This window comes from Oncorhynchus mykiss, chromosome 22 (genome assembly GCF_013265735.2).
Source record: "Oncorhynchus mykiss isolate Arlee chromosome 22, USDA_OmykA_1.1, whole genome shotgun sequence".
Taxonomy (NCBI): Eukaryota; Metazoa; Chordata; class Actinopteri; order Salmoniformes; family Salmonidae; genus Oncorhynchus; species Oncorhynchus mykiss.
The window spans coordinates 32,983,158-33,007,854 of NC_048586.1; the positions used below are offsets into that span (position 1 = coordinate 32,983,158).

The 24,697-nt window shown below is 42.0% G+C and overlaps 2 protein-coding genes and 1 non-coding gene across 24 annotated transcripts in view; all 3 read left to right on the forward strand.

The window, feature by feature from the left end:
- The window catches only part of LOC110501783 (KAT8 regulatory NSL complex subunit 1-like protein), a 28,404-nt gene extending 18,551 nt beyond the window's left edge, over nucleotides 1–9,853 (forward strand). For all 3 annotated transcript variants that reach the window (XM_036959136.1, XM_036959138.1, XM_036959137.1), the window contains exons 7-13: nucleotides 232–378; nucleotides 632–732; nucleotides 1,099–1,220; nucleotides 3,100–3,261; nucleotides 3,450–3,582; nucleotides 8,795–9,074; nucleotides 9,296–9,853. In XM_036959136.1, coding sequence (XP_036815031.1) covers nucleotides 232–378; nucleotides 632–732; nucleotides 1,099–1,220; nucleotides 3,100–3,261; nucleotides 3,450–3,582; nucleotides 8,795–9,043 — 914 coding nt within the window. In that variant the 3' untranslated portion in view covers nucleotides 9,044–9,074; nucleotides 9,296–9,853. The remainder of the gene's footprint in view (nucleotides 1–231; nucleotides 379–631; nucleotides 733–1,098; nucleotides 1,221–3,099; nucleotides 3,262–3,449; nucleotides 3,583–8,794; nucleotides 9,075–9,295) is intronic.
- Nucleotides 9,854–11,742: 1,889 nt separating this feature from the next.
- LOC110501784 (microtubule-associated protein 2) overlaps nucleotides 11,743–24,697 on the forward strand; it is a 176,245-nt gene continuing 163,290 nt past the window's right edge. For 18 of the 20 annotated variants that reach the window (XM_036959146.1, XM_036959147.1, XM_036959150.1 and 15 more), the window contains exon 1: nucleotides 11,743–11,835. The gene's annotated coding sequence lies outside the window, so the exon portion shown is untranslated. The remainder of the gene's footprint in view (nucleotides 11,836–24,697) is intronic. The other 2 variants (XM_036959158.1, XM_036959159.1) reach the window with 1 other exon arrangement.
- trnaa-ugc lies at nucleotides 14,277–14,352 on the forward strand. The gene has a single exon. It is a non-coding gene; the product is annotated as a tRNA-Ala (tRNA).

The window sequence follows — 24,697 nt, forward strand, 5'->3', positions numbered from 1 at the left end:
ATTGCTATAGAATTTTCACAAATGCCTTAGAATATTTGGGAATTCCGTATACTATGAATTTATGAAAACGTGAAAATGACCATATCTGCTCTCTTGTCATAAAATGTAAAAAAAAATAACAATAATAATACAAAAAAAAGTGTAATTCTTCCTTCGGTTGTATTTGAATGAGATTTCATGTTGCTAGAATGCTGTCAGTTCCACTTTAACATGGGTGCTGTGTGCTTCCAGGTTGCCGCCACAAGCAGCATGGGAGGCACCTGTGGGAAGGGGGCAGGGGTGTGTCAAATATCAGGTGGGCGGGCTCTGCTCAGACCCCACACAGGAGAGTCTATCGCGGGGGGAGGAAGAGGAGACATACCCACAGGACCATGGAAGGTATGCATGATCCCTGGGATGGGATTTTTACTCCGTAATCAGGAATGCCTGCTGTTTTGAGATCTATCCAACATTAATTTTGATTAGAAAAAGACCTAACCTCTAGCCAAATCCTGATTTCCTATGTTGTCCTACACATATCCAACTAGTTATTACATACATGTAGCCTGCGAGTGTGGTCATTACATGTATGCTATGTAGCTTGTTACAGAGCGACCCATGGCGTTAACAGTTAGATGTTGTTGGTCTCTAGATGAGGAGGACTTCCTGTCTCAGCTGTCAGACCCTGAGGACAGTCCTGAGGATAGCCTGGAGGATGCCGTTACACCCCAGACCCCACACACACGCAAACGGGTACCATACACACGTTATGATCTTCTATCCTCGCGGGGACCTAAAATAGATTTCCATTCAAAATCGTATTTTCCCTAGAACCCTTACCATTTAACCCGTAACCATAACTCCTCAACCATACCCTAATTCTATCCCTAATTTTCACCCTATACCTAACCCTTCAATTTAAAATAGTCTTTGTCCTCATGGGGATGTTGGAAATAGAAGGATAGATAAACCAACTAATATCTTGACAATTGCCTTGTAATGAATACTGACATCTAGTGGAGAAGTTTAGAACAAACGGTGTGCATTATAGGCATATAGCCCGCTTGTTGATTAGTGAGCTATGCTACAGTATTTTTTTTTATGCTATTCTATTCTCAGGGCCCAATCCGCAGACGTCAGGGAGAGAGTGTTTACAACATTGACAACATCATCATCCCTATGTCCCTGGCTGCCACTACCAAGGTGGAGAGACTTCAGTACAGAGATATTATAACGCCCAGGTATGGCTTCTGGTGCTTGTTCTTTGGCTTGAGTTACTTCTCAAGCAAAAACTGGTGGCTTTAGCTTTTGCTTAACTGTATTTTGAGTTTGATCAAACCTCCCAAGAAATGAGTGTTCTTTGATGTCCTATGATCTGAGGACACCCCATCAAATTAGTGGATTCAACTATTTCAGCCACACCCGTTGCTGACAGATGTATAAAATTGAGCTCACAGCCATGCAATCTCCATAGTCAAACATTGGCAGTAGAATGGCCAGTACTGAAGAGTTCAGTGACTTTCAACGTGGCACCATCATAGGATGCCACCTTTCCACCAAGTCTGTCAAATTTCTGCCTTGCTAGAGCTACCCCGGTCAACTGTTAAGTTCTGTTATTGTGAAATGGAAATGTCTAGGAGCAACAGCAGCTCAGCCGCGAAGTGGTAGGACACACAGAATGAGACCACCGAGTGCTGAAGCGCGTAGTGTGTAAAAATAGTCTGTACTCGGTTGCAACACTCACTACCAAGTTCCAAACTGCCTCTGGAAGCAACATCAGCACAATAAATGTTTGACGGGAGCTTCACAAAATGGGTTTCCATGGCCGAGCAGCCGCACACAAGTCTAAGATAACCATGAGCAATGCCAAGCGTCGGCTGGAGTGGTGTAAGGCTCGCCGCCATTGGACTCTGGACAGTGGAAACACTTGAGTGATGAATCACGCTTCTCCGTCTGAGGGACACATCTGGGTTTTGCGGATGCCAGGAGAAAGCTACTTGCCTGAATGCATAGTGCCAACTGTAAAGTTTGGTGGAGGAGGAATAATTGTCTGTGGCTGTTTTTCATGGTTCTGGATATTCCCCTTAGTCCTAGTGAAGGGAAATCTTAACGCTACAGCATACAATTACATTCTAGATGATTCTGTGCTTTCAACTTTGTGGCAAGTTTGGGGAAGGCCCTTTCCTGTTTCAGGTCCATACAGAAATGGTTTGTTGAGATCGGTGTGGAAGAATTTGACTGGCCTGCACAGAGCCCTGACCTCAACTCCATCGACAATGGTGGTAAAAGTAAAGATGCCTTTAATAGAAAATGAATGAAGTGAAAGTCACCCAGTAAAATACTACTTGAGTAAAAGTCTAAAAGTATTTCGTTTTAATTATACTTAAGTGTCAAAAGTAAAAGTATAAATCATTTCAAATTGCTAATATTAAGCAAACCAGATCACACACATTTATTATTTATATTTTTATTTATTTAGCGATGGCCAGGGGCACAGTACAACATGCAGACAATTTACAAACAAAGCATTTGTGTTTAGTGAGTCCTCCAGATCAGAGGCAGTAGGGATGACCAGGGATGCTCTCTTGATAAGTGTGAGTTGGACCATGTTCCTGTCCTGCTAAGCATTCACAATGTAACATATTTTTGGGTGGCAGGGAAAATGTATGGAGTAAAAGGTACATTATTTTCTTTAGGAATGTAGTAAAGTAAAAGTTCTCAAAAATATAAACAGTAAATTACATATACCCCAAAAAACTACTTAAGTAGTACTTTAAAGTATTTTTACTTAAGTACTTTACACCACTGCCCATCGAACACCTTTGGGATGAATTGGAACACCGACTGCGAGCCAGGCCTAATCGTAAAACATCAGTGCCCGACCTCACTAATGTTCTTGTGGCTGAATGGAAGCAAGTCCCTGCAGCAATGTTTCAACATCTAGAGGAAAGCCTTCCCAGAAGAGTGGAGGCTGTTAAGGCAGCAAAGGGGGACCAACTCCATATTAATGCCCATGATTTTGGAATGAGAAGTCAGACGAGCAGGTGTCCACATATATTTGACCATGTAGTGTATTCCGTCACCTTACACATTGCTCTGCTCCTCCCTCCTTCCCTGTAGCTGGAGAGTGGTTGATAACCCACCCCTGGAGGAGAGGGAGGAGGAGGAAGGGGAGCTGCTGTGTGACAAGACATTTTCCCAGAGGCACCTGGAGTGTGAGCAGAGAGAGAAACTCCGCTGGACCTCCTGGGACAAGACCAGACACTATAGACGCACCACCAGGTGGGGACTGGGCACACCACACATCACCTTGCTGTTGCTGATTGATCCTGCAGTAAATCTTCTTACCTCACTGGGTCTCAATTCAATACACAGTGTCTGTTTTTTTTCCTTTGAGAATGAAGTCTGACATTCTCTTGCTCTGTTGCAGTATTTTTTAAAATAAATAAATGAATCGCCTCTCTCTGTAGGTCTGGCAGTAGGAACGATGGAGCAGGTGTTTCTGTATGGGACTGTGCTGTCAGGGGTGACACCGGAGGTGACGTGAGCACTCACGTGGACTGGAGCCATCTGGACACGGACGGAGCCTTAGAGGAGTGGGTGGTAAGAAAGGACATTCACTGTCTAGTCTCTACCAACCTAAAGTCTGGATCCCGGTTCAGCTCTTTGTTACATTCTGAGTATGAAGTCTTGGTACTACCATCTATTAACCCTGCTGCTAACTGAGGAACATTCTAATCAATAAGCTATTAAGTATAATGCAGAGGAGTTGCTAGCAGAAACAATGCTAGTTTGTTATACACAAGTCTTCTAATGATCAAGCTGAATTAGAGGTTTTACTTTTAAAATATGACTCGCTGACTTTCCTGATCAAATCAAACGTTATTTGCCACTTGCGCCGAATACAACAGGTGTAGACTTTACTGTGAAATGCTTACTTACAAGCCCAAGTAGGTTAAAATAAAATGTAAATTGTCTGGTGGTGATTTTAATGAATGGTTCAGCAGTCTAATGGCTTGGGGGTAGAAGCTGTTGAGGAGCCTTTCGGTCTTAGACTTGGCGCTCTGGTACCGCTTGCCGTGCGGTAACAGAGAAAACCGTCTATAACTTGGGTGAGATATGGAGATTGGGCATTTAATGTAAGAGATTGATTTATCCTACAATGTTAGCGTTTACATCGCTGGTCATAAATGGATGTTGCATTTGACTTTTATAGGTTTGTTATGTAGGCTTCTTCTAACCCATTGGTTTCTACCACAGATAATAATCTGATATAAGCTATTAATTACATACAAAATCAGTGTGACAGATTCCCAGTCATTCCATTTAATTTAATACCCCTTGATCTTCAAGACTAGGACTTGGTAATATACAGTAGATTAGCCAAATTATTTTACCTGAGCATAACCCAAGTGTAAGGACATATTTAGCCTACTGTTCTTTATGATTTTTGTTGTCATGGACTGATTGGGTCATTGCTTCGAGTTGAGAAATAAATGCTGCTGTCATGGAATAGCATGCTTTGAGCACCACTGAAAAAGGCTATTTGCATGTGAAAAATGGATGCCAAATGCTGCATTTGCTACAGACCTATTGTTTGCAGTGCATTCAGAAAGTATTCAGACCCCTTTCCCCTTTTCCACATTTTGTTACGTTACAGCCTTATTCTAAAATTGATTAAGTAAATAAAAAATCCTCATCTACACACAATACCCCATAATGACAAAGTGAAAACGGGTTTTTAGACATTTTTGCTTATAAAAAATTAACTAAATACCTTTCTTACATAAGTATGCAGACCCTTTGCTATGAAATTGAGCTCCGATGCATCCTGTTTCCATTGATCATCCGTGAGATGTTTCTACAACTTGATTGGAGTCCACCTGTGGTAAATTTAATTGATTGTACATGATTTGGAAAGGCACACACCTGTCTATATAAGGTCCCACGGTTGACAGTGCGTGTCAGAGCAAAAACCAAGCCATGAGGTTGAAGGAATTGTCCGTAGAGCTCCGAGACAGGATTGTGTCGAGGCACAGATCTGGGGAAGGATACCAAAAAATGTCTGCAGCATTGAAGGTCCCCAAGAACACAGCGGTCTCCATCATTCTTAAATGGAAGAAGTTGGGAGCCACCAAGACTCTTCCTAGAGCTGGCCGCCCGGCCAAACTGAGCATTCGGGGGAGAAGGACCTTGGTCAGGGAGGTGACCAAGATGCTGATGGTCACTCTGACAAAGCTCCAGAGATGTGAGAACCTTCCAGAAGGACAGCCATCAATGCAGCACTCCACCAATCAGGCCTTTATGGTAGAGTGGTCAGACGGAAGCCACTCCTCAGTAAAAGGCACATGACAGCCTGCTTGGAGTTTGCCAAAAGGCACCTAAAGGACTCTCAGACCATTTTTATTTGATTTTTATTAAACCTTTATTTAACTAGGCAAGTCAGTTAAGAACAAATTCTTATTTACAATGACGGCCTACCAAAAGGGGATGGGGGCTGGGATTAAAAATAAAATACAAATATAGGACAAGACACCACAACACTACATAAAGAGAGACCTAAGACGACAACATAGTATGGCAGGAAAACATCGCAACACAGCATGGTAGCAACACAACGTTACGACAACATCATGGTAGCAACACATGCAACACATGGTAGCAGCACAAAACATGGTGCAAACATTGTTGGGCACAGACAACAGCACAAAGGGCAAGAAGGTAGAGACAACAATACATCACGCAAGCAGCCACAAGTGTCAGTAAGACTGTCTTTGAAGAGATTGAGATTAAGCTGTCCAGTTTGAGTGTTTGTTTCAGCTCGTTCCAGTAGCTAGTTGCAGCAAACTGAAAAGACGAGTAACCTAGGGATGTGTGCGCTTTGGGGACCTTTAGCAGAATGTGACTGGCAGAACAGGTGTTATGTGGAGGATGAGGGCTGCAGTAGAGATCTCAGATAGGGGGGAGTGAGGCCTAAGAGGGTTTTATTTTTTACATTTAATTTATTTCACCTTTGTTTAACCAGGTTGGCCAGTTGAGAACAAGTTCTCATTTACAACTGTGACCTGGCCAAGATAAAGCAAAGCTGTGTGACAACAGAGTTACACATAAACATATAGTCAATAACACAAAAGAAAAGGAAAAATAGAAAGATCTATGTACAGTGTGCGCAAATGCAGGGAGGTAGGCAATACATAGGCCATAGAGGTGAAAGTAATTACAATTTACCATTAATACTGGAGTGATTGATGTGCAAGTAGAGATACTGGGGTGCAAAAGAGCAAGAGGGTAAGTAATAATATGGGGATGAGGTAGTATAAATAAGCATCAACCACTGGGTCTTGCGACGGGTACACAGAGATGACCAGTTTGCAGAGGAGTATAGAGTGATGTGTCCTATAAGGAGCATTGGTGGCAAATCTGATGGCCGAATGGTAAAGAACATCTAGCCGTTCGAGAGCACCCTTACCTGCCGATCTATAAATTATGTCTTTGTAATCTAGTGTGGGTAGGATGGTCATCTGAATCAGAGTTAGTTTGTCAGTTGGGGTGAAAGAGGAACGATTACGATAGAGGAAACCAAGTCTAGATTTAACTTTAGCCTGCAGCTTTGATGTGTGCTGAGAGAAGGACAGTGCACCATCTAGCCATACTCCCAAGTATGTGTATGAGGTGACTACCTCAAGCTCTAAACCCTCAGAGGTAGTAATCACACCTGTGGGGAGAGGGGCATTCTTCTTACCAAACCACATTACGTTTGTTTTGGAGATGTTCAGAACAAGGTTAAGGGCAGAAAAAGCTTGTTGGACACTAAGAACTTTGTTGTAGAGCATTTAACACAGAATCTGGGGCGGTGCCATTTGAGTATGAGACTGTATCATCTGCATATAAATGGATGAGAGAGCTGCCTACTGAAACAAGATTCTCTGGTCTGATGAAACCAAGATTGAACTCTTTGGCCTGAATACCAATAGTCACGTCTGGAAGAAACCTGGCACCATCCCTACGGTGAAGCATGGTGGTGGCAGCAGCATCGTATTGTGGGGATGTTTTCAGTGGCAGGCACTGGGAGACTAGTCGGGATCGAGGGAAAGATGAATGGAGCAAAGTACAGAGAGATCCTTGACGAAAACCTGCACCAGAGCGCTCAGGCCTTCAGACTGGGTCGAAGGTTCACCGCCCAACAGGACAATGACCCTAAGCACACAGCCAAGACAACGCAGGAATGGCTTCGGGATAAGTCTCAATGTCCTTGAGTGGCCCAGCCAGAGCCCAGACTTGAACCCGATCTAACATCTCTAGATAGACATGAAAATAGTTGTGACGCTCCCCATCCAACCTGACAGAGCTTGAGAGGATCTGCAGAGAAGAATGGGAGAAACTCCCCAGGCTTGTAGCGTCATACCCAAGAAGACTTGAGGTTGTAATCGCTGCCAATTGTGCTTCAACAAAGTACTGATTTAAAGGGTCTGAATACTGATGTAAATGGGATATTTTGTTTTCATACATTTGCAAAAATGTCTAAACAGTTTTTGCTTTGCTATTATGGGTTATTGTGTGTAGATAATACTTTTAAAATCCATTTTAGAATAAGGCTGTGACGTAACAAAATGTGGAAAAGGGGAAGGGCTCTGAATACTTTCTGAATGCTCTGTATGTTTTTATTGTAGACACCTTTATCTCGATAATTTGCAGCTGTTTAAGTCTGTCAAAGTCATGTGCAGCATGAATTAGATTGAGCAATTAAAACCCCACTCGTGGTCTTCCTAATTTTAACTTGTTTTTGACAGTATGGAGCACAATACCATGGAGGAGTTTAGAAGGGAGGCCTCAAACTTTTATTCCATAGATTGGGATCTGCACTATGCAGCTGCTCCAAGATCACATTTTTCACTGGCTGTCCACTGGTTGCAAAATCAATGATTGATAGGCAGTTTAAACTTCTTCAATTCAACCATTACTGTTAAAACACAACCACAATCTGTAAGGTACAAATAGCTAAATGAGAGAGCAGTAGTGTGATTCACATCATTGCGCTATGTAGACATCAATAATAGGTGATATCTGTATAGCCTGTGAACTACACCACTGCTGTCATCCTTACCTCCAAGTGTTTATTCAAGTTGGATAATCTTTGGATGCCGACAGCAGTCTCACCATTGGAAGACAGCTTGAACTGTAGCCTACAAAAACCTATTCCTGCTCTTTTCCCCGCGACCCATCAAACACATTCGGTGTGTCATCATAGTGGTCTCTGACTTGTGGTCAGACTCGCTCAGGTGGAACAAACTTAAACTTGCGCCTTTTTTTCAATGCTGATTTGAATGTCATTGAGAAAACAAAGGTGTCATATTTTTTTTTTATTGCATTTAAAAGTAATCTTAGAAGTAATCATCTAGTTTTTCAATATCTGTAATCCGATTACACTATTTTTGCTGGTAATGGATTAGTTACAGTTTAAAAAAAATCCATGACATGTTATCCGTTACTCCCCGACCCTTCTAGTAATGATAGAGTAGTGGTGGTGTCTGTCAGGAGGTAGGGAGAGTGCCCACTCTCACACATTGAGGGAAGGCTGCAGGCTCCCTGATGCGCAGGATGTGGGTGTGAAGGTCACAGGGACCATACTCGCCTTGCATGAATTTTGGTTTTAAATCTAACCCTTTATCACGGGAGAATGATGTACGGTGTGTGTTTATACTAGCTCAATCTCATTTTTGACATTCAGTTGCCCATGCTGTGTTACCCACAGATGAAAGTGATAAATGTAATGTACTCGTATGTTGCCCTCATTATTCCTTCCTCCCCTAACCAGCCCTGTTTCCCGTGGGAGAGTCGTGTGTTCCCGCTGTGTGAGGATGAGGATGCGGCTCTGAGGTGTGACGAAGAGGAGCATGAGGTGCCTCGCTGGGAGGAGAGAGCAATGGCAGAGCCCACCAGCAGCACAGACGAGAACAGTGTATCTGTTCAGTCACACCCATTCTCAACCCGGTCTAGTACAACACCACCACCTGCTGTAGATGACGGGAACAACAGTCTTACAGCAGACAGCAGAGTCACCTGAGATGGCTTGGATTTACCACTGCACAGCACAGGTAGCATATACAGTTACTTATAGAAGTGTGCATTTTGTATTGTTGAATGCATGTATCAACCAGTCTATTGATGTGTGCTGGGTATGTCATAAAGCAGTAGTGTAATGGAGAGCATAGCCATGCCCAACTACCTTTCACTGACCCATTGCTTAATGGTTTATTTCTTAAATGGAAAGTGTGTTCCACACGCCTTTTAAGTGCCTGTTTCCTGTCTTCAACAGGTCTCCACAGAAGATTAGGAGAACTGAGGGACAAAGATACAAGAGGAGGCATGATCTACCTGGAGGAGATGTCACACCTAATGTTTGCTACATTTCCTGAATACAGTGATGTTTTAATTTGGTAAAAAAACAAAATTAGGAGAGTGTTTATATTTACTTAAATTTCTCTCCTCTATTGTAAGATATTGGTGTGGACTGTGTTGGATATTCAACATTTTAAATGTGTACTTTTTTAAAAGTAACCCTGACCTGCATTCTTATTTAAGATCTGTGTACTAGTGCACAACCGATCGTAGCCACTGTATGTACGTAGTTGTTGTTTGATATTTATTTATGTTTCAAGACGTGTCTGAAAATGCAAAGTGTATGTAGGTATTTTTAGATTTTCGCCAGTTTTACTCTTGGTTAACAGATTGTATTTTTCCGTAAGTGATCATTTTTATACAGAGAAAAAACAGGTGAAGTATTTTCATTGTTTTGTTTTTTTTAGTTGGTGTACTTCTCGTCTGACGGTGTATTCTCTGTTGAACACAAGTCATTAAAATCATTCAGGCCACTGTCTGACTGTCACATTATTAAGGACAAACCAGACTGTGCCGATGAATGGTTAAAGGTAACGGGATGGTCGTTCTATTGCCTCTGACCACATAACATCGGCCCAATGATTCCACATGTTGAATCCCTACCGTTCGTTGACGCCCAGCAGGGGATCTATTGCACACGACTGTCATTCATGTGTCTTGTTCTTTTATTATAGTATTGAGTGGTCAAACCAGTTACTTTGTAATCACTGCAAAAACACCCATTACCTGGTGTTTGAATGGCCCACGCTGAACACAGTGTGGGGCTGTTGTCCTTTATTTGCAAATAAGAATTTAGTGAGACACATACTTGTTAGGTAAGAGGACCTAAAAATGTGGTATGAATGCATGCCAAGGCCTGAGGGAGTCCCAAGCATTTAGTTATGCTTCTTAAATAGGCCTAGCCTCTGATAGGGTGATTATTCCACTCTACATATAATTACTATTTTTCTTGCTGTCATTGTCAAACTTATCTTTCACACTCGGAGCTTAGTTTCCTAAACCCACGTGTCCAGTCAGTTCTTTAACTGTTCAACTTTGATCTTCTCCTCAGTGTTGAGCTGCTTCTATCAGCAGCACATTTTTTTACAGTTTATTATATGTACAGCACAATGGTTTAAAGTGTTGCAACAATAGGCCTACTAAGTATGACCAGCAAAAAAAACATCAACATGACCTAACCAGCCTGGTGCGGCCCAAGTGGCACCCTATTCACTTTTTGCACACTGGAGTTTTGTCAAATGTAGTGCACTATATAGGAAAAAGGGTGACATTTGGGACAAACACCCAGGTTCCTAACTATTGTATGTAGTAGTAGGTGACCCTGACTCTCCTTTCAATGTGTGGCTGTGTTGCTGTTTGAGGGTTGACCTGAAACATTGTTGTGGTATTGATCTGTCATAATGTGAAAAGCTGTTGGCTCCAATGTACTGTATTTTCAGTGAGTCATAACGAACATCATAGTTGTATTCCAAAGGGCACCCTGTTCCCTATATAGCCCTATGGCCCAATTAGTTTGTTTTATTTACTTGGGCCCTGGTCAAAAGTAGTGCACTGTAAAGGAGCATACCACCCTGCAGCATACCACCCTGCATACCACTGCTGGCTTGCTTCTGAAGCTAAGCAGGGTTGGTTCTGGTCAGTCTCTGGATGGGAGACCAGATCTTGCTTCTGAAGCTAAGCAGGGTTGGTTCTGGTCAGTCCCTGGATGGGAGACCAGATGCTGCTGGAAGTGGTGTTGAGACACTCTTTCCTCTGGTCTATAACAAATATATCCCAATGGCCCAGGGCAGTGATTGGGGACACTGCCCTGTGTAGGGTGCCGTCTTTCAGATGGGACGTTAAATGGGTGTCCTGACTCTCTGAGGTCATTAAAGATCCCATGGCACTTATTGTAAGAGTAGGGGTGTTAACCCCGGTGTCCTGACTAAATTCCCAATCCGGCCCTCAAATCATCACGGTCACCTGATAATCCACAGTTTACAATTGGCTCATTCATCCCCCTCCTCTCCCCTGTAACTATTCCCCAGGTCGTTGCTGCAAATGAGAACGTGTTCTCAGTCAACTTACCTGGTAAAATAACGGTAATCAATAAAAAAGGGAATAAGATGCAATTTGGGACAAAACTGATACTCCACTCAGTCTAGCACCTATTATTTTGAATGTCTAGCATCTGTCTAGCACCTTAATAACTAAATAATCACCTAACCAACTGCCATTGTGATTAATTTGCTTTTTATAATAATTTCCTTTTTTTAAAGTCAATTAATGAGGGTTAGAATGGTTTATGAAATATTAATGGACTTGTTATCATTGAGTGTGAATTCTGTAGCGCCCCTGTTGAAATACTTACGGTAGTCAGGGAGTAGCGGGAGGGGCTAAATGGGCCCAGGATTCCTTTGCCAGTCTGCGCTCCGGCAGAGCGAGTTCTACTGCGAAGCCAGACACTGCACCGAACAGGTAAAGATGACATATCTATTTATAATGATTGAAAACAGAATGTAGACTAAGTGAAAATGGTCGGGTGTTTTTGCCTGTATCTTCTAGTATTTTATTAATTCACATCACCGTGTTGGTTCTATGAAGTTATCTAATTGTGTGCATCAGTGCATGAGCAGAAATAATGTGAGCTACCCCAGTGAATCGATCAAGAGAAAGGATTCATTGTTCATTTCCACTGTTGGAACTGCTAAATAGTGCAGGGCAGCTAGACATATTTTGTGGTCACTTCCAACGCCACCTACATCTTAGCATTTTGTTTCATTTAAAAGGTCACACTTGAAGATGGGGACTCGCAAAATTTGCCCATAATGGATCACCTAGAACTGTTTATTGGTAGTTTGTTGGCGGCTGTAGCATATTGAACCAACCAATCAATCATCTTATCTTGGTAGGCTACACGAAATAAAATATTATTGATAGAATTTGTATGCTGTTATAGCCTATTTATGTGAATTGCTGATCTGCTGTGAACGCATAGTCGGCGCTGCAGAGAGAACGGTCGGTCGATGTCACAACCAGCCGGTCTGCAGAACGCCGGTGCATTTGACGCGCTGCTTCTATTAGGTCCAGCACGTAAGGTGCTGAAACATCCGCGGTCCCGGTTAACTCATAACCGAATCTGTAAGCTATCAAATCCTTATCCCCAGTTTCGTTCAAAAAGCCTACAGGAGATGTTTTGAATTGGTTTATGCTAACTGTTACTTGTTTCTATTGTTAAGACAAGGGGGCCTCTTGTTTGATTTAGACATATATCATCTTCATTTTCTATGGATAGGCTACAGTTTTTGGATCGTTTTAGACTAGGAGAGCTATAGTTGAGCTTAGCAGGTAGGCTATAGCCGATCTATGATTCGTGACGGTGGAAGCAATAGAAGGTTCTTGAGGCTAGGCGAGATTGGTATTTCCCCCCCTCTCTTTGTCTGTCTATATTTCTGTCGTCTTGTCCGTCTGCCTCTCTCTCACACACACGATGCTGAGTCACAAGAATTTATTGGTTCATTCTCATGGTAATTCTTCAATAACCTACCTTACTTCATATGTAGGAGCTTTATTGTTTTCCTCCATGTAGGTCTTCACTATGGATCAGTCAAATGCATGTTATTATCATGTTCTTATCACTATGTTACAGTGGGATTACATATAGAGCAAATTGGCCAATGTTACCTAGTAACATTACTAGTGTTGATTCAGGTGTTACATTAACTCTGTAAGTGTTCAATTTAACACTCTGTGTTGATTTAACACTGGATCATTTCATGTGTACAATCTCTTGTAGAAAACATTGTTCAAATGAATCCCCCTTGACAACAGAGGATGAATATTGTGACATATGATGTAATCTATTTCTTACCTTGTCATACAGCCTTTACAATACAGTAGCTTGAGCAGAGGAGAGCTCTTATGAGTTAGCCTGCATGCCAGTCTGTTTCTGCTTTCTTGCCAACTCCTCATGGAAATAAGGTATGACAGTGGCAATGAGAGACAAGGAGTTGGCAAGAGAGCAGAAACAGACTGGCATCCAGGCTAGCTATGAATGTGCTTCCACTGCCTCTGCAACACAGCTACAGTACTGGGAGTGGAGTGTCCTTTGCGTTCATCTCGAAAGCCTTTATTGAGAGAGAATTAGAGCACTGCTGACTAATACTGTGGGGCTCTTTAGATGCTGAAGCGGCCATCGTCCATTTTAGAGGCCTGTACTGTGTGTGTACTGTATGTGACAACAATATATCAGGCTGAAAGTAAACCCTTGAGACTTTATTTAAATACTAAACAGATATTGATTGGAATGTAGATACTCTCCAGTTTAATCAGATTGACATGATATTAAAGCTATATTGATTTATTTCCTCCATGGTGGTTATGGTCTTGTCTTTATGTCCAGGTACTAATGGCCTGAATCTTTCAGGATTAGAATGGAGTCTCTTCGGGTCTCTCTCTCGGTGTATCTCTCTGTCTCTCGACTCTGGGGAGTGGTGGTTGGTGATCAGTCAGACTTTGTTATTGTCAGGTCCTGTCTCTGTCATGAGACCTCTTGAAGACTCTAGATGTTATAGTCTTCCTGCTGGTTTCCTCTGCCTGAGCTCTCTACTGACTGATAGACATCTCTTATCTGGGATTTGAGCCTGTCTGCCTTTGGTCTGTGTGAACATCTCTCTGTTACTGGCCAGCCATGGCAAGACATGAACGTATTTGTTCTCCCTTTGGTACATGAGGAGAAATGGGACTGAAGTGAAGCATCACGTTGCACACTTGTGGATTATATATAGCTGCATAGACCTAGTTTGATGTGCATGCTTATGTAAATCATTGTGTGTGTGTGTGTATCGTATGTGTTCTGCCCACAAGGACTGTGTACTTAGTGAACCAGGTCACTAGGGTTAATGGTATCTGCTTTGGAGGGTCCTGTGTGGCTCAGTTGGTAGAGCATGGTGCTTGCAACACCAGGGTTGTGGGTTCAATTCCCATGTAGGTCCAGTATGAAAATGTATGCACACTACAGTAAGTTGCTCTGGATAAGAGTGTCTGCTAAATGGCTAAGTTGTGTAAAATAAAAGGGGTATTACAGTAATGTCTGTTATATGGTTTACATAGTTAAATATGCAAAGGCTATGTTGCAATGAAAAACCCACAGGTGAATTCCAGCTCTTTTAAATGTCTAGCAAGTGCTGCGGAGGAGCTAGCCCCGTTCTGCTCACTGTTCTCGGTTCTGGCTGTCTGTTAAAAGCAGGTCACTTCTGGACCAGTGTGTGTGTGTGTGTGTGTGTTTGCACGTTGTTCAGTAGGAGGACAAACTGAAGGTTCCCTATGGGCTCTGGTCAAAAGTAGTGCACTGCAGTGTTGGGGTCAATTATAATGACATTTTAATTGAATTGGAATAATACTTTTTGAATTGGAATTGTAAAAACATTTCTTCTTTAGAATTAAATTGCAATTAAATATTTGTACATTTCCCCGTGTCACAGTCGTGTGTGTGTGTGTGTGTGTGTGTGTGTGTATAGGTGGCAGGGAAGTCAGAGACAGGAGAATCAAAACTAGGTGGAATGGAGTATTTTAATAACTTAAAAAACATAACTCCAAAACCATGAGATACAATGAAACAAAGTGGGTACGCGGACCCGTCACGCACCAAATACAAAACATAAAACAATCTCTGACAGAGACATGAGGGAAAACAGAGGGTTAAATATACAACAGGTAATGAATTGGATTGAAACCAGGTGTGTAGGAAGACCAGACAAAACCAATGGAAAATGAAAAATGGATCAATGATGGCTAGAACACCGGTGACATCGACCGCCGAGCACCGCCCGAACAAGAAGAGGCTTTGATTTCGGCAGAAGTCGTGACACCCAGTTAATGGGATGAATGCACATAGTATACAAAAATGACTGTAGGATTTGTTTTGAATCATTTCAACCTGTATTTCTATATAGCTAGGGCTAGGCTGTCAGAACTGTGACATGATCAGCCTGAGGGAATTGAATTGGAATTGGAAATTGGTGAATTGTTGGGGATAATATTAAATTGGGAATTTAATTAGTAGAATGTACCGATCATTGGAATTCAGGGGAATTTAATTGAATTAAATGGAATTTACAGGGAGAGAGAATTTAAATATAATTGAATTTGTGGAATTGACCCCAAGCCTGGTGCACTAAAAAGTTGTTTATACATAGATATATATACAGTGCCGTCAAAGTATTCACACCCCTTGACCTTTTCCACATTGTGTTGTGTTACAGCCTGAATTTGAAATGGATTACATTGAGATTTTTCGTCACTGGCCTACACACACAATACCCCATAATGTCAGAGTGGAATTGTGTTTTTAGACATTATTTTATTTTTAACTCTGTTTATTAAGTTTTACACACACACACACACAGACAAAACAACACAAAGCAATATAAATAATATACTCAACTAGAAAAAAAATACAAATAAAAAAATAGCTTTAAAGATACCATACTTTAGACAAGTTAAACACACCAGGCAGAAGGCTACAGAGGTTAAAGGGCAATCTATAGTACAGGGACAGGGCAAACACCTCACCATTGTTCCTGTAAACAGTCAAGGGATAAGGGTGGAGAAATGCAACCACTCACAGAGGGTCATGGCCACAGACCGACCATCCACTGGACCAAAAAGAAAGTTTACAATGCTTTAAAATAAAAAATAAAAATAGAATGATTATTCATGTAGGCGTGAACAAAATGTAAAAATAATTGGGAAAAACAAGCTCACACTTCAGTCTCTGCCCGGGCAAGATGAACAAGGCATCCGCGGGTCACAATCAATAAGCACATGGACCTTAATGCCCCCCCAGCAAAAACACAGAGAGAAGCTCCTCCAACCCTTAAGTCACAGGGGGGTCAAATACAGACTTATTTTAGTTTTAATTGGAATGCCATCAGAGGATGGACTGTTTAAAGTAAGACCGGAATGGAGCCCAAGCCTCATTAACCTCTAGCGTCGAGCAATCCCGTATCCGGGAGCGTAATCATAGCCTCAAGCTCATTACCATAACGCAACGTTAACAATTCATGAATATCGCAAATGAAATGAAATAAATATATTGGCTCACAAGCTTAGCCTTTTGTTAACAACACTGTCATCTCAGATTTTCAAAATATGCTTTTCAACCATAGCTACACAAGCAATTGTGTAAGAGTATTGATAGCTAGCATAGCATTAAGCCTAGCATTCAGCAGGCAACATTTTCACAAAAACAAGAAAAGCATTCAAATAAAATAATTGACCTTTGAAGAACTTCGGCTGTTTTCAATGAGGAGACTCTCAGTTAGATAGCAAATGTTCAGTTTTTCCAAAAATATTATTTGTGTAGGAGAAATCGCTCCGTTTTGTTCATCACGTTTGGCTAAGAAAAACCCCCGAAAATTCAGTCATTACAACGCCAAACTTTTTTCCAAATTAACTCCATAATATCGACAGAAACATGGCAAACGTTGTTTAGAATCAATCCTCAAGGTGTTTTTCACATATCTATTCGATGATAAGTCATTCCTGGCAGTTGGGTTTCTCCTCTGAAGAAAATGGAAAAATACACGCAGGTGGAGATTATGCAATAATTGCAACGGAGGACACCAAGCGAGCACCTGGTAAATGTAGTCTCTTATGGTCAATCTTCCAATGATATGCCTACAAATACGTCACAATGCTGCAGACACCTTGGGGAAACGACAGAAAGTGTAAGCTCATTCCTGGCGCATTCACAGCCATATAAGGAGACATTGGAAAACAGCGCCTTCAAAATCTGGGGCATTTCCGGTTTGAAATTTCATCTTGGTTTCGCCTGTAGCATCAGTTCTGTGGCACTCACAGATAATATCTTTGCAGATTTGGAAACGTCAGAGTGTTTTCTTTCCAAAGCTGTCAATTATATGCATAGTCGAGCATCTTTTCGTGACAAAATATCGCGCTTAAAACGGGAACGTTTTTTTATCCAAAAATTAAAAGAGCGCCCCCTATATCAAAGAAGTTAAACAGTTTGGGGTTCCCACGTGAATTGAATTGAATTTTTTCTAGTTTCAGAGAGCACAACACATCTCTCACCCAATATTTATAAGATGGGGGAGCTGCCATCTTCCAGTTCTGTAGTGTTAGCCGTCTAGCTAAAAGAGTTGTATAAGCAACAGTGTCCGACTGGATTTTTGATAGGGGGGTGCCCATGGGTAGTCCTCCAAAAAGGGCTGTAGGGGTGAAGGATCTATAACAGTGTCATATATATCAGAGAAACATTTAAATATGAATTCCCAGAAACCTGACAGTTTATGACAGCCCCAAAACACATGCAACAGTGTGGCTGGTTCCACTTTACATCTGACACAGGTAGGATCAAAATCAGAGAATATTCTTCAGAGTTTGGCCCCTGACCAGTGGATACGGTGAACCACCTTGAATTGAATGAGGCTGTGTCTAGTGCTAAAAGAGGACGAGTGCACCCTGTGCAGCACAGATTCCCAGGCGTCTTCCCCAAGTTCCTCCCCCAAATCCTTTTCTCATCAAGTCTTTAAAGGCACCAAAGAAGGGTTCTGTAAGTCATGAATGATTGCATATACAGTGCCTTGCGAAAGTATTCGGCCCCCTTGAACTTTGCAACCTTTTGCCACATTTCAGGCTTCAAACATAAAGATATAAAACTGTATTTTTTTGTGAAGAATCAACAACAAGTGGGACACAATCATGAAGTGGAACGACATTTATTGGATATTTAAAACTTTTTTAACAAATCAAAAACTGAAAAATTGGGCGTGCAAAATTATTCAGCCCCTATACTTTCAGTGCAGCAAACTCTCTCCAGAAGTTCAGTGAGGATCTCTGAATGATCCAATGTTGACCTAAATGACTAATGGTGATAAATACAATCCACCTGTGTGTAATCAAGTCTCTGTATAAATGCACCTGCACTGTGATAGTCTCAGAGGTCCGTTAAAAGCGCAGAGAGCATCATGAAGAACAAGGAACACACCAGGCAGGTCCGAGATACTGTTGTGAAGAAGTTTAAAGCCGGATTTGGATACAAAAAGATTTCCCAAGCTTTAAACATCCCAAGGAGCACTGTGCAAGCGATAATATTGAAATGGAAGGAGTATCAGACCACTGCAAATCTACCAAGACCTGGCCGTCCCTCTAAACTTTCAGCTCATACAAGAAGAAGACTGATCAGAGATGCAGCCAAGAGGCCCATGATCACTCTGGATGAACTGCATAGATCTACAGCTGAGGTGGGAGACTCTGTCCATAGGACAACAATCAGTCGTATATTGCACAAATCTGGCCTTTATGGAAGAGTGGCAAGAAGAAAGCCATTTCTTAAAGATATCCATAAAAAGTGTTGTTTAAAGTTTGCCACAAGCCACCTGGGAGACACACCAAACATGTGGAAGAAGGTGCTCTGGTCAGATGAAACCAAAATTTTACTTTTTGGCAACAATGCAAAACGTTATGTTTGGCGTAAAAGCAACACAGCTGAACACACCATCCCCACTGTCAAACATGGTGGTGGCAGCATCATGGTTTGGGCCTGCTTTTCTTCAGCAGGGACAGGGAAGATGGTTAAAATTGATGGGAAGATGGATGGAGCCAAATACAGGACCATTCTGGAAGAAAACCTGATGGAGTCTGCAAAAGACCTGAGACTGGGACGGAGATTTGTCTTCCAACAAGACAATGATCCAAAACATAAAGCAAAATCTACAATGGAATGGTTCAAAAATAAACATATCCAGGTGTTAGAATGGCCAAGTCAAAGTCCAGACCTGAATCCAATCGAGAATCTGTGGAAAGAACTGAAAACTGCTGTTCACAAATGCTCTCCATCCAACCTCACTGAGCTCGAGCTGTTTTGCAAGGAGGAATGGGAAAAAATGTCAGTCTCTCAATGTGCAAAACTGATAGAGACATACCCCAAGCGACTTACAGCTGTAATCGCAGCAAAAGGTGGCGCTACAAAGTATTAACTTAAGGGGGCTGAATAATTTTGCACGCCCAATTTTTCAGTTTTTGATTTGTTAAAAAAGTTTTAAATATCCAATAAATGTCTTTCCACTTCATGATTGTGTCCCACTTGTTGTTGATTCTTCACAAAAAAATACAGTTTTATATCTTTATGTTTGAAGCCTGAAATGTGGCAAAAGGTCGCAAAGTTCAAGGGGGCCGAATACTTTCGCAAGGCACTGTACATCTGAAATTGCGCCCCTAGGAAGCTTGTTCAACTCCAAGATGCTCTCTATAGCTGTATTCGCAGGCCTATTGGGAAATCCAGGTGTGTTAGCTCTGACAAAGTTTCTAGTCTGGAAAAAGTGGGATTGGGGGAGATTGAACTTTTCCTGCAGCTGAGAAAAAGAGGCAAATGTATCATCAAAGAATAATTAGGCTAGCGAGGAGAGGCCTAGTGAGTGCCAAATGCCAAAAGCAAGTAAATAAAATGTTCTGATTGATTGGGCCTGATAGAGAAAAGCCTCGGAGGCTAAAGGCTAAACGGAACTGATTCCAAATTTTAAGAGACTGCTTTCCAATTGGGTTGACACACCTTTTGCCTAGGGACACTGGGAGAGATGAGCACAACACAGAGGAAAGTGCTGCAGGTTTACACGATTCAGACTCCATCTGGACCCAGAGTGGTGTAGGGCCAGTAGGATCAGTCTGCAGCCAATACAGAAGGGCTCTGAAATGTTCAGCCCAGTAGTATGTCTGAAAATTTGCTAGAGCTAAACCCCCCAATGACCTAGGCTTCTGTAAATGTTTTCTACCAATCCGTGGTACCTTGCCATCCCAAATAAAATGCATGATTGTTTGATCCAGTGAAATAAAAAAAGATTTTGGAATAAAAATGGGTAAACATTGAAATAAATATGAAAATTTGGGCAACACATTCATTTTAATGACATTAATCCTTCCGATAAGAGAGAGGGGTAGCGAATTCCAAAAAGTAAAAGATTGTTTCAAACTGTCTGCTAGAGCAACAAAGTTTTCCTGAAACAAATTTGAATATTTCCTTGTCACTTTTACTCCCAAGTAGGTGAATTGATCCCGGACAATCCTAAACTGAGAACTTGTAAAAGAGCACTTTAAAGCAGCCTTGTTTACCGGAAAAAGCTCACTCTTGCCTAGATTCAGCTTGTACCCTGAGATTGATCCACACTTTTTAAGAACAGATAGGGCACGTGGCAATGAGGTATCAGGGTTGGAGATAAACAAAAGGAGGTCGTCAGCATATAGCGAGACTTTCTGCTCCCAGCCCGCCCTGATTATACCTTGAATGGCATCATTAGAGCGTAGTGCAATGGCAAGAGGCTCGATTGCCAAAGCAAACAACAAGGGGGAGAGTGGACAACCCTTTCTGGATCTGCGGTGCAAGGGAAAATAGTCAGAGGACAAGTTCTTAGTCCGTACCGAAGCCATGGGGGAAAAATAGAGAATCTTTATCCACACAATGAATTTGGGGCCAAAGCCAAATCTATGAAGGGCAGCTGTTAGGTAATCCCACTCAACGCGGTCAAACGCTTTTTCGGCATCAAGTGAGACCACCACCTCTGGGTCCTCCGATGCTGGGGAGTACAGTATATTCATAAGGCAGCTAATATTGAAAATATTGAAAAATAAATGCCTATTTCTCACAAAGCCAGTCTGGTCAGAGTGTATTACTTGGTGCAGAAAGCCTTCCATACGGATGGCTAAAAGCTTAGCTAGGATTTTGTAATCACAGTTTAAAAGCGAGATTGGGCGATAGGATCCACATTCCAGGGGTTCTTTGTTTTTCTTTAATAGTAATGAAATCGAAGCCTGATAAAGACTAGGCGGTAGCTTCGAAGTATTAAGGCACTCTGCAAATAGTCAAGACAAGAATGGGCAAAGCAGACCAGAAAACGTCCTGTAAAATTTGGTTGGAAAACCGTCCGGACCCGGTGATTTACCACTTTTCATTGCGGACACTGCTGTTGCAATCTCCTCAAGCGTAAATTCTTCTTCTAGACAGTCATGGGAGTCTGTATCAATTGAAGGCATATTCAAGACATTAAAGAAGGAGTCAATCAGCAAAGGGTCTTGAGGGGATTCAGAGGTGTATAGCGCAGAGTACAATTGTTTGAATTGATCATTGATCTCTTTATGTATAACTGTGGTGGCACCAGACGGGGTCCTTATTTGTGGGATTAAACGTGAGGCCTCAGATTTACGGATCTGAAGCGCAAGGAGTTTACTGGGCTTGTCACCTTGTTCATAGACTTTGTATCGAGCTCGCAAGAGTAACTGTTCAGCTTGCCTGGTTGAAAGCTAATCAAATTCAGATTGGAGTAGTTGGCGCTCTTTATGCAGATCAGAGGAAGGATCCGTAGCATACTTCTCATCCAATGTGGCTATGGACTCGCTCAGGTCCCGAAGTCGCTGAGAGCGAACTCTGTTTTGGTTGGCTGTATAAGAAATAATTTGGCCACGTAGGTATGCTTTGAGAGACTCCCATATGGTAGAGCAGGACATACCTGGTGTTGAATTAGTTTCTAGGAATTAGCTGATTTCAGAAGAAATTAAATTGACAAACTCCTTATCTGAGAGTAAAATGGGGTTGAGACGCCATTGATAACACATAGGAGGTCGCTGGGGAAACTCTAGTTCAAGCACTAATGGTGAATGGTCAGAGATAACAATACTCTCGTAAGTACACTGCCGAAGGTTAGGCAGAAGTTTTTTGTCCAAAAAGAAGTAATCAATCCGGGAATATGTTTGATGGACATGAGAAGAAAAGGAATACTGTCTATCTGTAGGATGTAGGAAACGCCAGGACTCAAACATAGCATATTTCTGAAGAAAGGATTGAATAAGTAGGGCACATTTAGATGGGCCTGTATTTGTTTGTGAGGACTTGTCAAGAACTGGGGACATTTTACAGTTGAAATCCCCCCCTAAAATCAACAAATGAGAATCTAAATTGGGAATAGCAGACAGAAAGGAAGACATGAAACTTGTGTCATCCCAATTGGGAGCATAAACACTAGCCAAAACAAGAGGGGTAGAAAACAGTTCACCGGTTACTATGACGTATCGTCCCTTAGGATCAGCAATAACCTCAGAAGCTACAAAGGGAGTAGCTTTATCAACCAGAATAGCAGCACCTCTTGATTTACTATTAAAGTTTGAGTGGAACACTTGACCAACCCAGTCCTTATGCATCCTAAAATGCTCATCAGTCCTCAAGTGAGTCTCTTGTAGAAATGCAATATTTGCATTCAAACCCTTTAAGTGTGTCAACACCCGCTTACGCTTCACCGGGTTATTAACCCCTTTGGTGTTCCATGAAATGTACTTGATCGCATTATTTCGGCGCCTCTGGGCATTCCCGTTATTCAACCCTGTCATTAGAGCATAGAATGGAAAAGCATTGAGCGCCCAAAACCCCCAGAATAACTTATCTCAGAGTAATAATGTACGGTGGTAGATGTTTGGAAAAAGTACAGAAAAAAAACTAAAAAGACAGAATGACAACATTAGAACTGAACAATTCAACCTGCAACCCCCCCCCCACCCCTCCTATCGTAGTAAGACAATCAAAAATAATAGTAATTATAATAGTAGTCTAGTTGACGCTGAGACAGCTTACAACCAATACCAAAAAACTATGTGTTTAAACAGCAATGTTTAACGTTTGCTGGGCATAAATGACGCTCAAAACTTTTAAAATTGAAGTGAGACCCCAAAAACCGTGTAGCCTCGGGAGACATTTACTGTTTACTGGGTCAATGCAAACGGATGCAGTAAACAAATAACCAAAAATATTGAGTCACTGAGACACTGTGTAAACAAACTGAGTAGGTGAGCGAGACAGCCTAGAAACACAGTTAAGTAAAACCTTAATACAATTAAATTAAAATGACTGAATGCTTGTAAGGCACGCACACTAGATGATCAAAACATTAGATCACATCAAATAAGCCTGAATGGTTTCGCCAACTATACCTAAATTATATCTAAACATAATTGTACCACAGGTGGGTTACTTACTATCCACAGTTCGCAAGCAACAGTTGCTGAACTGTGAGCATGTTCAAGACTTCTTGATGTGACGTTGAATGTGAGCCATAGCCTCATCCGGAGATTCAAATGTGTAGTCTTTACCCTCATGAGATGGGTAAAGGGAATCGCAGTCCATACTTCACACTTGGATGGTCCCGAAGTACTCGTTTGGCCTGTCCGAAAGCTGCGTGCTGCCTGGAAACAGTGGGGGAGTAGTCCTGGTAGATGGAGAAGCTCTGTCCTTGAAAGCTCAGAGTGGTATTGTGGGCTCGTCGGAGGATCTCCATCTTCTCATGAAAAAAGTGCACTCTAAGAATTATGTCACGGGGCCTCTCCCCATCCCGGGGCTTTGGGCGCAGCGACCGGTGGGCTCGGTCAATCAGGGGCTTTTCATCTAAGGCAAGAACATCCTTCAGCAGCCCTGAAACGAAATCCGTGGCGCGATGCATTTCCACTGATTCTGGGACCGATACAAGTCTCAGATTATTGCGGCGAGAGAATCCCTCTAAACTCACACAGCTCTCCTTCACCTTTTTCAAATCCGCAGCTAGGCGTTTAACTTCAGCCTCCAGGGATGTAGTTAAGTCGGAGACATTAGTAGCAGAGGTCTCCAGTGCTGCAATCGTTGTAGTGTGTGACGCAGTTGTTGTTTTGAGTGATGTGATTGCCGGCACAGTCTCGTTCCGCAGGATGGTTAGATCTGCTTTTAAAGTATCAGAAACCTCCTGTATTCTGGCCTCAATCGTAGCAACCACCTCTGTTTTCATTTCAACTATCTCAGAGCGTAGTAGTTTGATGGCCTTGAGAATGTTCAATTCAGCGCCGCCAGGCCAAGCCGCACCCCCGGGTAAAGTGTGCATCCCCGGGCCCTCAGACTCAGGAGAGGGCGGTATTGAGAGCGGGTCTTGTAGGCCGGGTTTTCTCAAAGTCATGCTTTTGGCCTTATGTTTGGTCGACATGCTGACATTCGGAAGCAAAGTAGTCTTGGTTTTTACGGAAAGGGATCACCAAACTAATATTTGAAAATAAATACGGTTCTGCTGCAAAATTCACATAAACTTTAAGAGTACCACGGGAGCAAACGGAAAACACGTCAGTCGCACATGGCGTCCCTCCTATTGTTTTTAGACATTTTTACAAATTAATAAAAAATGAAAAGCTGGAATGTCTTGAGTCAATACGTTTTCAACCCGTTTGTTATGGCAAGTCTAAATAAGTTCAGGAGTAAAAATGTGCTTAATTTAAAGACCGCTTTTCACTCTTCATTTATCTCTCTTGATCGGTCTACTTG